The sequence below is a fragment of the Lepidochelys kempii genome, chromosome 6 (genome assembly GCF_965140265.1).
Source record: "Lepidochelys kempii isolate rLepKem1 chromosome 6, rLepKem1.hap2, whole genome shotgun sequence".
Classification (NCBI taxonomy): domain Eukaryota; kingdom Metazoa; phylum Chordata; order Testudines; family Cheloniidae; genus Lepidochelys; species Lepidochelys kempii.
Genome location: NC_133261.1, coordinates 100741556 through 100753798, shown reverse-complemented (window position 1 = coordinate 100753798; position 12243 = coordinate 100741556). Strand labels below are relative to the sequence as shown.

The window sequence follows — 12243 nt, the reverse complement described above, 5'->3', positions numbered from 1 at the left end:
ACACCAGTACCCAGACCAACAAACAGGCATGGGCTTTCCTGAATCTGGCCAGGTATTATTATAGGTCCGTACCTCTTTTCACAATCCTTGCTTTCACAATCCATTGACAGGCCTCAAGAAGGCCACTGCACCCGGAACAGTCCAATGGACAACTGAATGTGACAAGACCTTTACAAAGATAAAAACTATCCTGTGCCAACATCCTGAACTCTAGTGTCCCAACTTCTCACTCCATTCTTAGTGCAAATGGTTGGTTCCTCACATGGTCTGGGAGCAGTACAGGTGCAAAATTGCAGGCTATGGAAAATCTTATACTGTACAAAAGTTGAAAACTGGAGTCACAAGAAATTAGATACGCCACCAGTGAGAGAGCGTGCCTGGCCATCAAATGGGCTATGGGGGTAATGTGTCATAATCTTTTAGGGGCTTCCCTTTTACCTAATAATAGACCATGAACCCATTAAATGGTTGAAGGAAATGAAGAACAGTAATCCTCACATTATTTTAGGGTGTTTGCCTTTCATATACAACCCCAATCTCATTCACAGGACCAACTTCTTTTCCCAGGATGATGGGGTTATTGCAGAAGGGGGAGATAGAGCTCTCAGGCCCATTCTGTGTGAGAAAATGTGTGACAGGGTCTGTCCAGGCTTTGTCTGCTACCTGCTGGAGGTGTCAGTGCCCTGACCACCTCACGCCCTGGCTCAGGCAATGCTACCAAAAAGACTTAGTCCTCCAAAGGCGTGGAAGGCCCAAGAGGAGATACTGACCAATCGGGAGCCAGCAGGCCAGTTAAGGAGGCTTGCCTTCTTCTCAGGGGTAAAGCTGGCTGAGATTGGAACACAGGAGGAGCTTCTCAGTACTAGCTCAGAACCCAGGGTCAGGTCAGGGCCTTGACTTCAAGCGCTGCAACTAAGGACTTGCCTTTTAAGATTTTGTTTGTTTATTTAAAGACTCAGATGACCAAATTCAGTGTTTATTTTTGTTTAACTGTTTAGAGACTGATGCTAAGATTATGGCATGGGCTGCCCTTCTTCAAGCAGGCAGCCTAAACTTGTGCACTGAGGCAGGGGAACCTGCAGTATCATGCATGTTAAGGAGCAGTCCCATGAGCCACAGGGCATACTGTCCCTTCAGTACGGTCAAGTCCTTCACTCTAATCTGAACAGTCTTCACCTGACCTTTTGGCTATTGAATGGCTAGACCATACAGCAAAGAACTGTTATTTAGCTGCACAAAACATTTTGTTGAACAGCGGGAAACCATCTATTATGAGTACTTACCTGTGTAAGTGGAAACATTTTTTGTGTTGGGCTGAGACTCATAACTTGCTTCCCTCAGCTACAAAGATATAGGGGCATATAGGGGCATAGCGAGCAGATCGAGGGACGTGATCGTTCCCCTCTATTCGACATTGGTGAGGCCTCATCTGGAGTACTGTGTCCAGTTTTGGGCCCCACACTTCAAGAAGGATGTGGATAAATTGGAGAGAGTCCAGCGAAGGGCAACAAAAATGATTAGGGGTCTGGAACACATGACTTATGAGGAGAGGCTGAGGGAGCTGGGATTGTTTAGCCTGCAGAAGAGAAGAATGAGGGGGGATTTGATAGCTGCTTTCAACTACCTGAAAGGGGGTTCCAAAGAGGATGGCTCTAGACTGTTCTCAATGGTAGCAGATGACAGAACGAGGAGTAATGGTCTCAAGTTGCAGTGGGGGAGGTTTAGATTGGATATTAGGAAAAACTTTTTCACTAAGAGGGTGGTGAAACACTGGAATGCGTTACCTAGGGAGGTGGTAGAATCTCCTTCCTTAGAGGTTTTTAAGGTCAGGCTTGACAAAGCTCTGGCTGGGATGATTTAACTGGGAATTGGTCCTGCTTTAAGCAGGGGGTTGGACTAGATGACCTTCTGGGGTCCCTTCCAACCCTGATATTCTATGATTCTATGATTAGTTGAATTAGGTATATATTAGAATCTGGAATATATTAGCTGGAAATAGAAAAGGAATATGAGTGGCCCTTGAAGCTAAGGTAAATATGGAAATTGATCCTATAAACAAGTCTTACTTTGCAAAACTATACAAAAATTACAATAATATTTGTATGCCATCATGTGCCAGCAATGCCCCTCTGCCATGTACATTGGTCAAACTGGACAGTCTCTACGTAAAAGAATAAATGGACACAAATCAGATGTCAAGAATTATAACATTCATAAACCAGTCGGAGAACACTTCAATCTCTCTGGTCACGCAATCACAGACATGAAGGTCGCTATCTTAAAACAAAAAAACTTCAAATCCAGACTCCAGCGAGAAACTGCTGAATTGGAATTCATTTGCAAATTGGATACTATTAATTTAGGCTTAAATAGAGACTGGGAGTGGCTAAGTCATTATGCAAGGTAGCCTGTTTCCTCTTGTTTTTTCCTACCCCCCCCCCCCAGATGTTCTGGTTTAACTTGGATTTAAACCTGGAGAATGGTCAGTTTAGATGAGCTATTACCAGCAGGAGAGTGAGTTTGTGTGTGTATGGGGGTGGGGGGGATGTGAGAAAACCTTGATCTATGCAGGAAATAGCCCGACTTGATTATGTAAAGAGTTGTCACTTTGGATGGGCTAGCACCAGCAGGAGAGTGAATTTGTGTGGGGGGGTGGAGGGTGAGAAAACCTGGATTTGTGCTGGAAATGGCCCACCTGTTGATCACTTTAGATAAGCTATTACCAGCAGGACAGTGGGGTGGGAGGAGGTATTGTTTCATGATTTCTGTGTGTATATAAAGTCTGCTGCAGTTTCCACGGTAAACATCTGATGAAGTGAGCTGTAGCTCACGAAAGCTCATGCTCAAATAAATTGGTTAGTCTCTAAGGTGCCACAAGTACTCCTTTTCTTTTTGCGAATACAGACTAACACGGCTGTTCCTCTGAAACCAATAATATTTAGGTGAGCAATCAACGACCAGTGACAAAAGTATAATTGTAAACTTCTCCTTTCAAGATAGGTGAACATTAAAGGAAGAAAATTAATATTTTAAGATACAGTTTTCAGTTCTAAATTGTAGTATAACCCCATTATTGGAAATGTTTTGGCGATATCAAAAACACACAAATAATCAGCAGAGTTAGTGGGTGAGGTATTTCACACCATGGGGACATAATGAAATTACACACAAAAATCTATGTTAAATAAATTTTAAGGTTGCAAATTCAAGCACTCAAAAGTTAGGTCTGGAAATCCCAGGCTTCAGGGTTTAATTTGGCCCCCTTGTTGTGTATGCATTATGATACAGTCTTTTAATTACATGATCATATAATATATTTTTCCACAAGATCCCTGCTTCATTCAGTGCACAAAATGGACAGTGCTCACTGAATATGTTGCTGTTCAGGATTTCTGTTTATCTTCCTGTTTATCTTCCTTCAGTGTGTAGCCATATATCTTATTTACTGCACACTGACAGTTGGAGTTGCATGAAAAGTATGGTTGGATCTACTGATAAATGAAGATCTTGCACCACACAAAACAAAAATTCAAAAGAGATTTTGTGAGGCAATTACCTCCTATGTCAACCTCCTTCAGTCAAAATACGCAAGAAAGAAATTGTCATCTGAATAAGAAGAAATTGCAAGTCTGTGGTTGCTCAACAAAAATCCCAACTTTCTTCCACATTTACTTTCATTTAAAGTAGAAGAAACTCTGTATCCAAAATCAATGTTTTCCTCTGCCATGGTTCAGCAATTTTGACTCCAGCAGCCTGCTCATTATGCGACAACCATACTCTGGTCTCCAGCAGCCTTGGTTATTGCTAACCAAGTGACCCCAACACATCCCCAGTCCTGAATTTTCCCAAAACCATCTGCCCTGAAATGTCCAGCTCTCTCCAGGAATGTTCAAAGGAGTAATAAGGCCTGTTGCTCCTTTAAAGAGACAAAAGCACCATAGAGTTAATAATCAGTTCAAGTTGAACGCAGTACTTGGTTAATTTAGAATAAAAGTAAAGCAAGTTTATTTAATCAAAAATAGAGAGTTTTTAAGTGAGTTCAAGCACAAAGGACAAAGACAAATTGGTTGCAAGCAAATAAAAGTAAAATACACGTTTTAGTGGCTAAGACTTAACTCAACAATCTACAGTCTTGGGTTCAAGGTAGATTTCTTACCAATCTTTTTCTTTCCATCCTTTCTCTAAGTCAGGACCTTCTATAGAAGTACAAGGGGCTGTAGGTGAAAGATCTTTGCCTACGTAGGTTTTTCACTTATATTAGATTCCCACAGATTTCAACTCCCTTGGTTGAAAGATCCATCTTGCTCAGGTTTCAAGAACTCTGGCCCCTTGTGCTGTCCACTGATGGATTCCAAGATAGCCTCTTCTCTCTCCTTATATCTTCCGAAACTCACTGTTTTGTCCCCAGACTCAGGATGACCTCATGCTTTTCTTCCCTTCCTGTGGACTTCTCATTGCCCTGCTGATTTGTCTGTCAATGGGGCTTAAACAGCTTTCGGTCATACCTTCCTTAATTTCATTGGAGACAGGTATATAACTGCCTTCCCTTCTGTCTGGCAGAAAACCTATTTCCCTATCTTTGTTTGGTCACTGACTTTAAAGCATAATATTATTGAGTATCCATAATTCTTCATACAGTATTACTATGTACGTTTCACAATTATATTAATCACCAGTATGTCATTAGCTTTCATAAAAGCTCATACTTGATACACTTTTATAATACAGTAGTATTGTATACTATCAGGTGATTCAATTACTTATCGTAGGAGGTTCAGACCCCGCAAGAGGCTATTTCCGCCATTTGCTAGGTTGATGACTCTGTTTACTTTGAATGTAAATATACCTTCATTGTCTCTGCCTGAGGACCAGGCTGGTCAAGCAAACAAATACCCTTTCCTTTGTCTAGGGCAGACTGTGCTTATGCACAAGGACTCCTCGGAGGCTAACAAATTTATTTGGGCATAAGGTGCCACAAGGACTCCTCGTTCTTTTTGCTGACACAGACTAACATGACTACCACTCTGAAACCTGTGCTTATGCATTGTTTCTCAAACACATTTTCAGAACGTAATTCTAGCACATACCTTATTTGTGCACATTCCATACATATATCACACAAGAATATTAATGATCAGTGAGATATTAGTTTTCCAGCAATATATTGCATTCCACCTTTTGGGTGTATATCATGAAAACAATGGGTTAGGTGTAGTGAGTACGTCAGGCCTGAGGAGTTGCTGACACAAAGTAGTGAACCACCAATGGGCCTCTGTATTACAACTGGCAGATCGCAACTCTGCATGTTTCTGATTGCTTAACACTTCATTCTTACGACTCTGGGGTATTATCATTTTCAGGTAATCAATTTTTTTTTTACTTTTGTATATATGATATTGAAAAATTAAATGAGTCATGACATATATAACTTCCTTAAGAAAGTTCCAAACCGAAACATATACAGACCTTCCAATGTTCAGTATTGTAATTACATATATTAGTATTACAGCCACTGCAATTTTTTTTTATTTGTACAACCCTAAATTAATCTCCTAATCTACTGTTTTATGTAACCACAATTTGAATATGTAACTGAAACTAAATGTAATGTGGTGTGCATTAAATAAACACTTTTAAAAATAGAAAATTCCATAAACTGGGACTAACTAGTTTTTCCTGGAGTGGTAAAAACCATGATTTACCTGGTAAAAACCACCTCTGGTAAATACCATGCTATCCTTGCCCATAACATGGCCTTCCACAACTTGTCCCTGTTTCCCCCTGCTCCTGTACCCCCATAGCCTGTGCCTGCTCTGTCCATTCCAGCCCACCCCGTCCTCCTCCTCTCCCTCTTCACTACTTTGCATTTAAGCATGTCAGTCTGCTTTTCCTCGTTCTGCCTGGGCACCAGAAGGGGGGGCATTGAGAGAACAGAAGTCTGCCTGTTCTCTGTTGTGGTGCCTGGCACCATAGTGGCCCTAGCTATGTCTGCAGCTCTGGGATGGTGCATTCTCAGTCCAGTCAGCATATAAGAGCTATGTGTGGATGGAGCATGTGCAATGCAGGTGGAATCATTGGAGCATGTTACCAACTTCTAACAAATCTGTATAAACTGAGGTTTTTCAGAGATGTGTAATTTGGCCATATTTGGGTAGATTTTCAAGTTTCTGCTCAAAATCATGGAGGCTCTAGGGTTTCTCAATGAAAAGTCTGTAAGGGTTTTTTTAACAGGGGCCAAACAACATATTTTCCCCTACCTTTGTTCTTGGAAATGGCTGAACCATGTTTGCTGAACCTTTAAAAACAAAACAAAACAACAAACAAACAAAAAAAAACAGCCTAAGGCAGATACTTGCTATGAAAAATTTCAGCCAAAAAGTTTGGCAAAATTTTATATGCAATTGAAAACTAGGTCTTATCATAGAAAGCATTAAGCAATGTTGACTATGGACGTTGCCATCAGTGCTGCCTCTAATAAAAAGAATGTTTGAAAAAGATAGTTTTACTGTACAATTTTCAACTCAGTCTGAGCTATATCTGAGTTCTGGTCATTTTTTGATCATTTTAGCTCCAAATTTATTAAAGGAAAAGCATGAGTGAATTATTAAAAATAAGCCTTTGTATTTATTTTTAGGTGGAAAAGAAGTAACAAATAAAGAAGAATTAAAAGGCGTCCAATGGGCTTCATGGACATGTGTTTATGGCCTTGAAGTTAACGGAATCTGGCCCAAATATTCAGATATCAATGATATCAATTCTGTAGATGGAAATTTTAATGGTCAAGTTTTGGTTACAGCTGATGACTATGGAATAGTAAAACTATTCCGGTATCCTTGTTTAAGAAAAGGTAATATCTTTGTTTGACTTAAATTATTAATGAATATTTATAAAGGTTTGGGGAAAGTAGAAAGGTCTTAAGAGTTATGTAAATGGCAAAGCTGTAGTCTTAGAATGATAAAGTACAGATATGGAAAATAGTAATGGTTTGATTAAATGAACCATGTAATAGTGACTTACAGAATCTATGATCTATGTTTTTGTGTGCGCTTTGGATAAGATAGTGATTTATATCACAACAGGTTCTATGTGGCAGTAGTACACAGTTTCTAGAAATTTCAGTAGAAGAACAAATGCACTGCGGGCATTCCTTTATAATTATTTTTGTTTTATCATGATTGCTGATCTGTTTCATGTTTCATGCTATGGACGAAATTGTGTAATTAGGGAAAGTAAGAATAAAAGAACTTTGTGCAAAGAATCTCTATGAGGGCTCTAGAAAAGTGAATGAATTTACCCTCACACCTGCACTCAGTGAGGCACAGTATCAGCACACCTGATCCCATGAGCTGCAGAAGTGTCTGCTGTGGTCACACTCCATTCATATGCAGATCTAGGTCAGTGGATATTGGTCATTTTTATTCCAAGTAGGCATTCCCCATTCTGTAGTGCTTGGTGGCAGACTGTATCATTAGCTCTGGGTTAGGGGCTAGAACTATCCTTCAGGAGGAACTCCAAGAGTTCTTTACCTCCAAACTTGCACAGGCAGTAGACCTTCGGTCTGCCCATGGCCCTCACAGGGAACCTCCTTGCCCCAGGATGAAGCCTAGATAACAGATACATTTTCCCCAGAGCCATTTTGGAGCCATTTTTCCCAGAGAAACCTTAAACAGATAGTGTCCATTTACTAATCACAAGTCCTAGGGCTTCTGAGCATAAAAGCAGTGCCAATAGAGGGACAGTTCCTTGTGAAAGGAAGGAAAAGCCCCAGTTAAATTCTTGATCAATCGGTTCATCAGCCCTCACAGAGAGAGCGCCGATCACAACACATCATTCGTGTTCTAGCCAGTTCTTCAGCCAACCTCTGGCCAGGCTGTCAGCTGCACTGTACATCCGATTGGCATAGTACTGTGGCCTAGAACCCCTGAGCGATTTGCCAGCCTCAGCCTCCCAAGTAGCTAAGATTATGGGCGTGCGCCACAGCACCCAACGTCCCAGTTAAATTATCCAAATGAAAGTTCATAACTTCGGCTTCTTTCTGGTTTTAATCCTAGAAGTTCCTCTATATTGCCACCTTGTCTGACGAAGGGGAATTGTCTGATTCTGATTATGTGACCCTGGAAGAGGAGCCTCAGCAGAGGTTGTTCCCTCTTCACCTCTTCACTGTCATGCTAAGAAAAGTTCTAGCAGCCCTGGAGATGCTGCTGGATCAACCCCGGAGCAGGGCCCATTGGTAAAATCCAGGGAGTGTCTCAGAAGTTTTTCCTAGCTAGCACAAAACAGGAGCTTTGTGTTCCTCTACATCCTGCTTCTGAGGACTTGATTAAGGCAGAGTGGGAGTTTACTATCAAGGAGAAGTTTCTTAGCTGGCAAACATAAAAATTCTAAACACCCCCAAAGACAAAAGACAAAAAGGATTTTGGCAGTCTTGCCAAAGTTGATGCAGCCTCAACCTGAGTCATAGACTCTGGCTGACAGCCAACAGTTTAATCTTCCTCCAAGCACTAGGGAAAGAGGGACATACACAGTACAGATTGTCAAACATTGACATTCACAGAAAGAAATTTCGCATATAAGGCTCAGTTTTCCAATGTTTTCCACTGCCAAGAATGCCTCAGATATTAAAAAGGTGCGAGCTCTTTTTGTGGCCTTGTATATACTGTCAGGTCATGTGTTTCCAGCTGCTTCAGGTCCTGCTATTCCTTATTCTGAGCAGCTGACCCCTGTTCAGCCAGGACTAAGCATCAGGGAATATGGGGTTAAGTAATTCAAAACTCCTTCCTTAGGAAAAATGGGCCTCCCCTTCCCTCTCCCTCTCTTCCAGTGCTCCTACAGAAGGCGATGAAGTAGCTGACTTTCTCATTAGGGAGACATGCAGGGAACATGTCTCCAGGCATTGTAACTGTGGTCTCCCTCATAATGCTCCCTCCCTTTTCCAGCCCTTACCCCTCTCTAAGGGATTTGGGCCAGAAGTCAGCAAAGATGACTTATCTGTTTCACCTGGTTAGGGCACTCAACTGGGATGTGTAAGAGTCAGGTTCCAGTCCTTGGTCTGAATCAGGGAAAACAGAGACTTGAACATGGGTCTCTCACATCCGTGGTGAGTACTCTAACCAGTAGGTCATTGACTGTTCTTGGGTGGCTGGGTGGGTGTGTCTTCCTTTTTCAACTAAAAACTTCTAAAGGTCTCAGGTTTGTCCTGGTCAGGAATGGGAAAAAATTTGAAATCTCAAATTTTAATGGGAGTGGAAAACCTTTTCTTGATTGGCTCTACTTCTTGCTCAACCCTACTACTAAGGGTAAGGGAAAATCTCAGATGAAATTTCTGAAGCTGAAGCCCAGAGCAAGCTACCTCATACTCTCAACTGAAGTCCCCAAAATGAAAAGTGTGTGTGTATTGTAGGGAGAGAGGGAAATCTTTGCAAACTCATATGTTTAACAAAAAAGAGTTGCTGCTGCTTCACAGTTATTCAGAATGCTCTATTCCAGAAACCATCCAGGCTGAGCAAGAAAAGTGCTCTAAGTCTCAAAGATTTGTTGTATCTTAAAACCTGTGATGCCATGACCATATGACATAGCCTCTGAAATGCATTTTAGCATTCGAGGAGGTAGAGTCATCGTAATGTTTAAGATTAGCCTGGAGACTAGACTGAATCCTGGTTTTTGAAAGAGCAGAGAAATAATGTCCTATGGTTAAGGCTAAGTTTTTGTCATGCATATTTTTAGTAAAAGTCATGGACAGGTCACAGGCAATAAACAAAAATTCATGGAAGCCCGTGACCTGTCCCTGACTTTCACTTAAAATATCCCTGACAAAAGGGGTAGGAGGGTTCAGCACCCAATGCTGCTGGGGGCTCCTGGGTCCCCCTCCGCTGCGGAGCATGGGAGCTCCAGGGTCCCCTGCCTAGGGGGCTTGGCTGCTGCAGGGTCCCCTCACCCCTAGGCAGCTGGGAGCTTCAGGGTTCCCCAGCTGTTGGCTGCGGCTGGGCAGCTGCGGGGAGTCCCCCCATTGTCCATGGTGGTTGGGCAGCTGCAGGGGTCCCCCACCCTTGTCGGTGGATGGACAGCTGCAGGGTCTGCCAGTCCCTCCGCCATGGCTGGGCAGCTGTGGGGGGTCTCCCTGTTGCCCACCTCAGATGGGCAGCTGTGGGGAGTCCCCCCGTTGCTCGCCACGGCTGGGCAGCTGTGGGGAATCCCCCCACTAGGGCAGGGGCTGGGAGCTGCGGGGGCAGGGCTGGCTGGGAGCTCCCGTCCCAGGGCAGAAAATGTCACGGAGGTCTATGGAAGTCACGTATTCCGTGACCTTGGTGACATAATCGTAGCCTTAGCTATGGTTAGATCATGTAAGAAATCTGTATCAAAAGGAATCAAATTTTGTTACTACTTTTGAATTTTTTTAGATACTGTAGGATGATTTGTGTCCTTTAATTTATCTATAAAATACACCTTAATGATGTAGGGATACTTGAGAAACAGATAACTGATCCTAGAGCCCTAGATACATCCTCAGAATCCTCATGTAAATCTGCACTTACTTTACAATCAACTAGTTCTTTAAGGGTCACATACCCTTTGATGTTTTATAATTCAAGCTATAACCAGAGCAGTCCCTTGGGTACGGCGAATTTGGGCAACCTCTTCGGCCTCGCGCTTTGGGGGCCCTGCGGGCCAGTGTGATTGGCTGGCGTCGTTGGTCCCAGAAGTGACGGATTCGTCACTTGGGTCCCAGGCCCCCCTCGGGATGGCCCTGGCTATAACTGTGTGACCCACCTAATGGGCTTGAGGACAAACATTAGGCAAGTTCACATAACCGTTTGGGTATTATAGAAATAGAATTTTACCATCCGTTTGTGCCCCTCAACAATGGCATGAATATCTAATGTTATTTTGCCTTATTCCCTTTTGCAAATACAGTTTAAGAAGTCCTTCCGATTTTGTTTTGTTTTCTTTTGATAGCCTTAAGGCATTTGCTAGTTGCTAACTGAGATAATCTAAAAAACCTGTCCTAAGAAGTATTTTCAGAAAATCTAAAAGAAACCAGCTTTCTCCTTCTTTTAAGTAGTTTTGAGCATGACTAATTAAACAGCAAATTAATTTGCTGAAGAGAAATAATGAGAACGCCTGCAATGAGTTCTGTGAAGCCAATTTCTTTTTGACATATATCTGAATTTTGAGTTTGTTATGCAGGATTTGGTAACAGAGCTAACCAGATGTAATAGTAGTGATGAGTATGCATGACAAGAATTGCTTAACACTCAAAGTTCTTCAACGGGAAAAGTGGGAGCTGGCACTCAAAGCTTTCAGTGAGGGGAACCCAATTAAATATGTGCAAATAAAAATTAAAATGCCACTCTGTGATGGCAGGGAAAGTAAGCAGTGGGATCTTGTACAAGGTGAGCAAAGTGATCCTAATGTAGTAAAAAGAAAAGGAGTACGTGTGGCACCTTAGAAATTTGTTAGCCTCTAAGGTGCCACAAGTACTCTTTTTCTTTTTGCGAATACAGACTAACATGGCTGCTACTCTGAAACCTGTCATAATGTAGTAAACTTAATGAAAGCCTAGCATATGTCCCCTTCCTTTCTGCCTCTGCTTTTTCATCTGTTATAAACTGGTACATGAACGTAAAATTTTACTATTTGATATGCAGGCAGATTAGAGGCTGGGAATGGTATCATAATTTTCATGACTGTTTATGGATCCATTTTCCTGTTACAAAGCAGAGCAAATGGAATTCTAGTTATCCATATTGGTGGCATCTAGTGAGCAGATTTTTTTTTTATTTAAAGCTTAATGGTTATTTTTTCACACATTGTATAGAAATGTTCCCTGTTTTTTAATCATTGTGCTTTTGAAAGATTTATTCTGAATACACTGAAAATGCTTTCTTCCTCTTCTCCCCCCGCCCTTGTTCTAGGAGCAAAGTTTAAAAAATATCTTGGGCATTCAGCTCATGTGACAAATGTCAGATGGTCACATGATCATCAGTGGGTTGTTTCTATTGGTGGAGCTGATCATTCTGTCTTCCAGTGGAAATTTATCCCTGAACGGAAGCTGAAGGATGCTATTCACATAGCACCCCAAGGTGAGAGCTCATAACATTCTTTTATGTTTAAAAAAGAAGGTGAAAAAGGTTAATATAAGTAGCAACATAGTTTATACATATTCAGAATTATCTAACCTTATGCATTGATCATCCTTAAAATTTTGCAGTTGCCTGAGGTAGCTAATATCATAACCCCAATATT

The 12243-nt window shown here is 41.8% G+C and overlaps 1 protein-coding gene across 12 annotated transcripts in view; it reads left to right on the top strand.

The window, feature by feature from the left end:
- Positions 1-12243, top strand: part of EML5 (EMAP like 5) — a 294529-nt gene that overhangs the window by 108441 nt on the left and 173845 nt on the right. For all 12 annotated transcript variants that reach the window (XM_073349378.1, XM_073349377.1, XM_073349376.1 and 9 more), the window contains exons 10-11: positions 6635-6847; positions 11913-12080. In XM_073349378.1, the coding sequence (XP_073205479.1) occupies positions 6635-6847; positions 11913-12080 (381 nt within the window). The remainder of the gene's footprint in view (positions 1-6634; positions 6848-11912; positions 12081-12243) is intronic.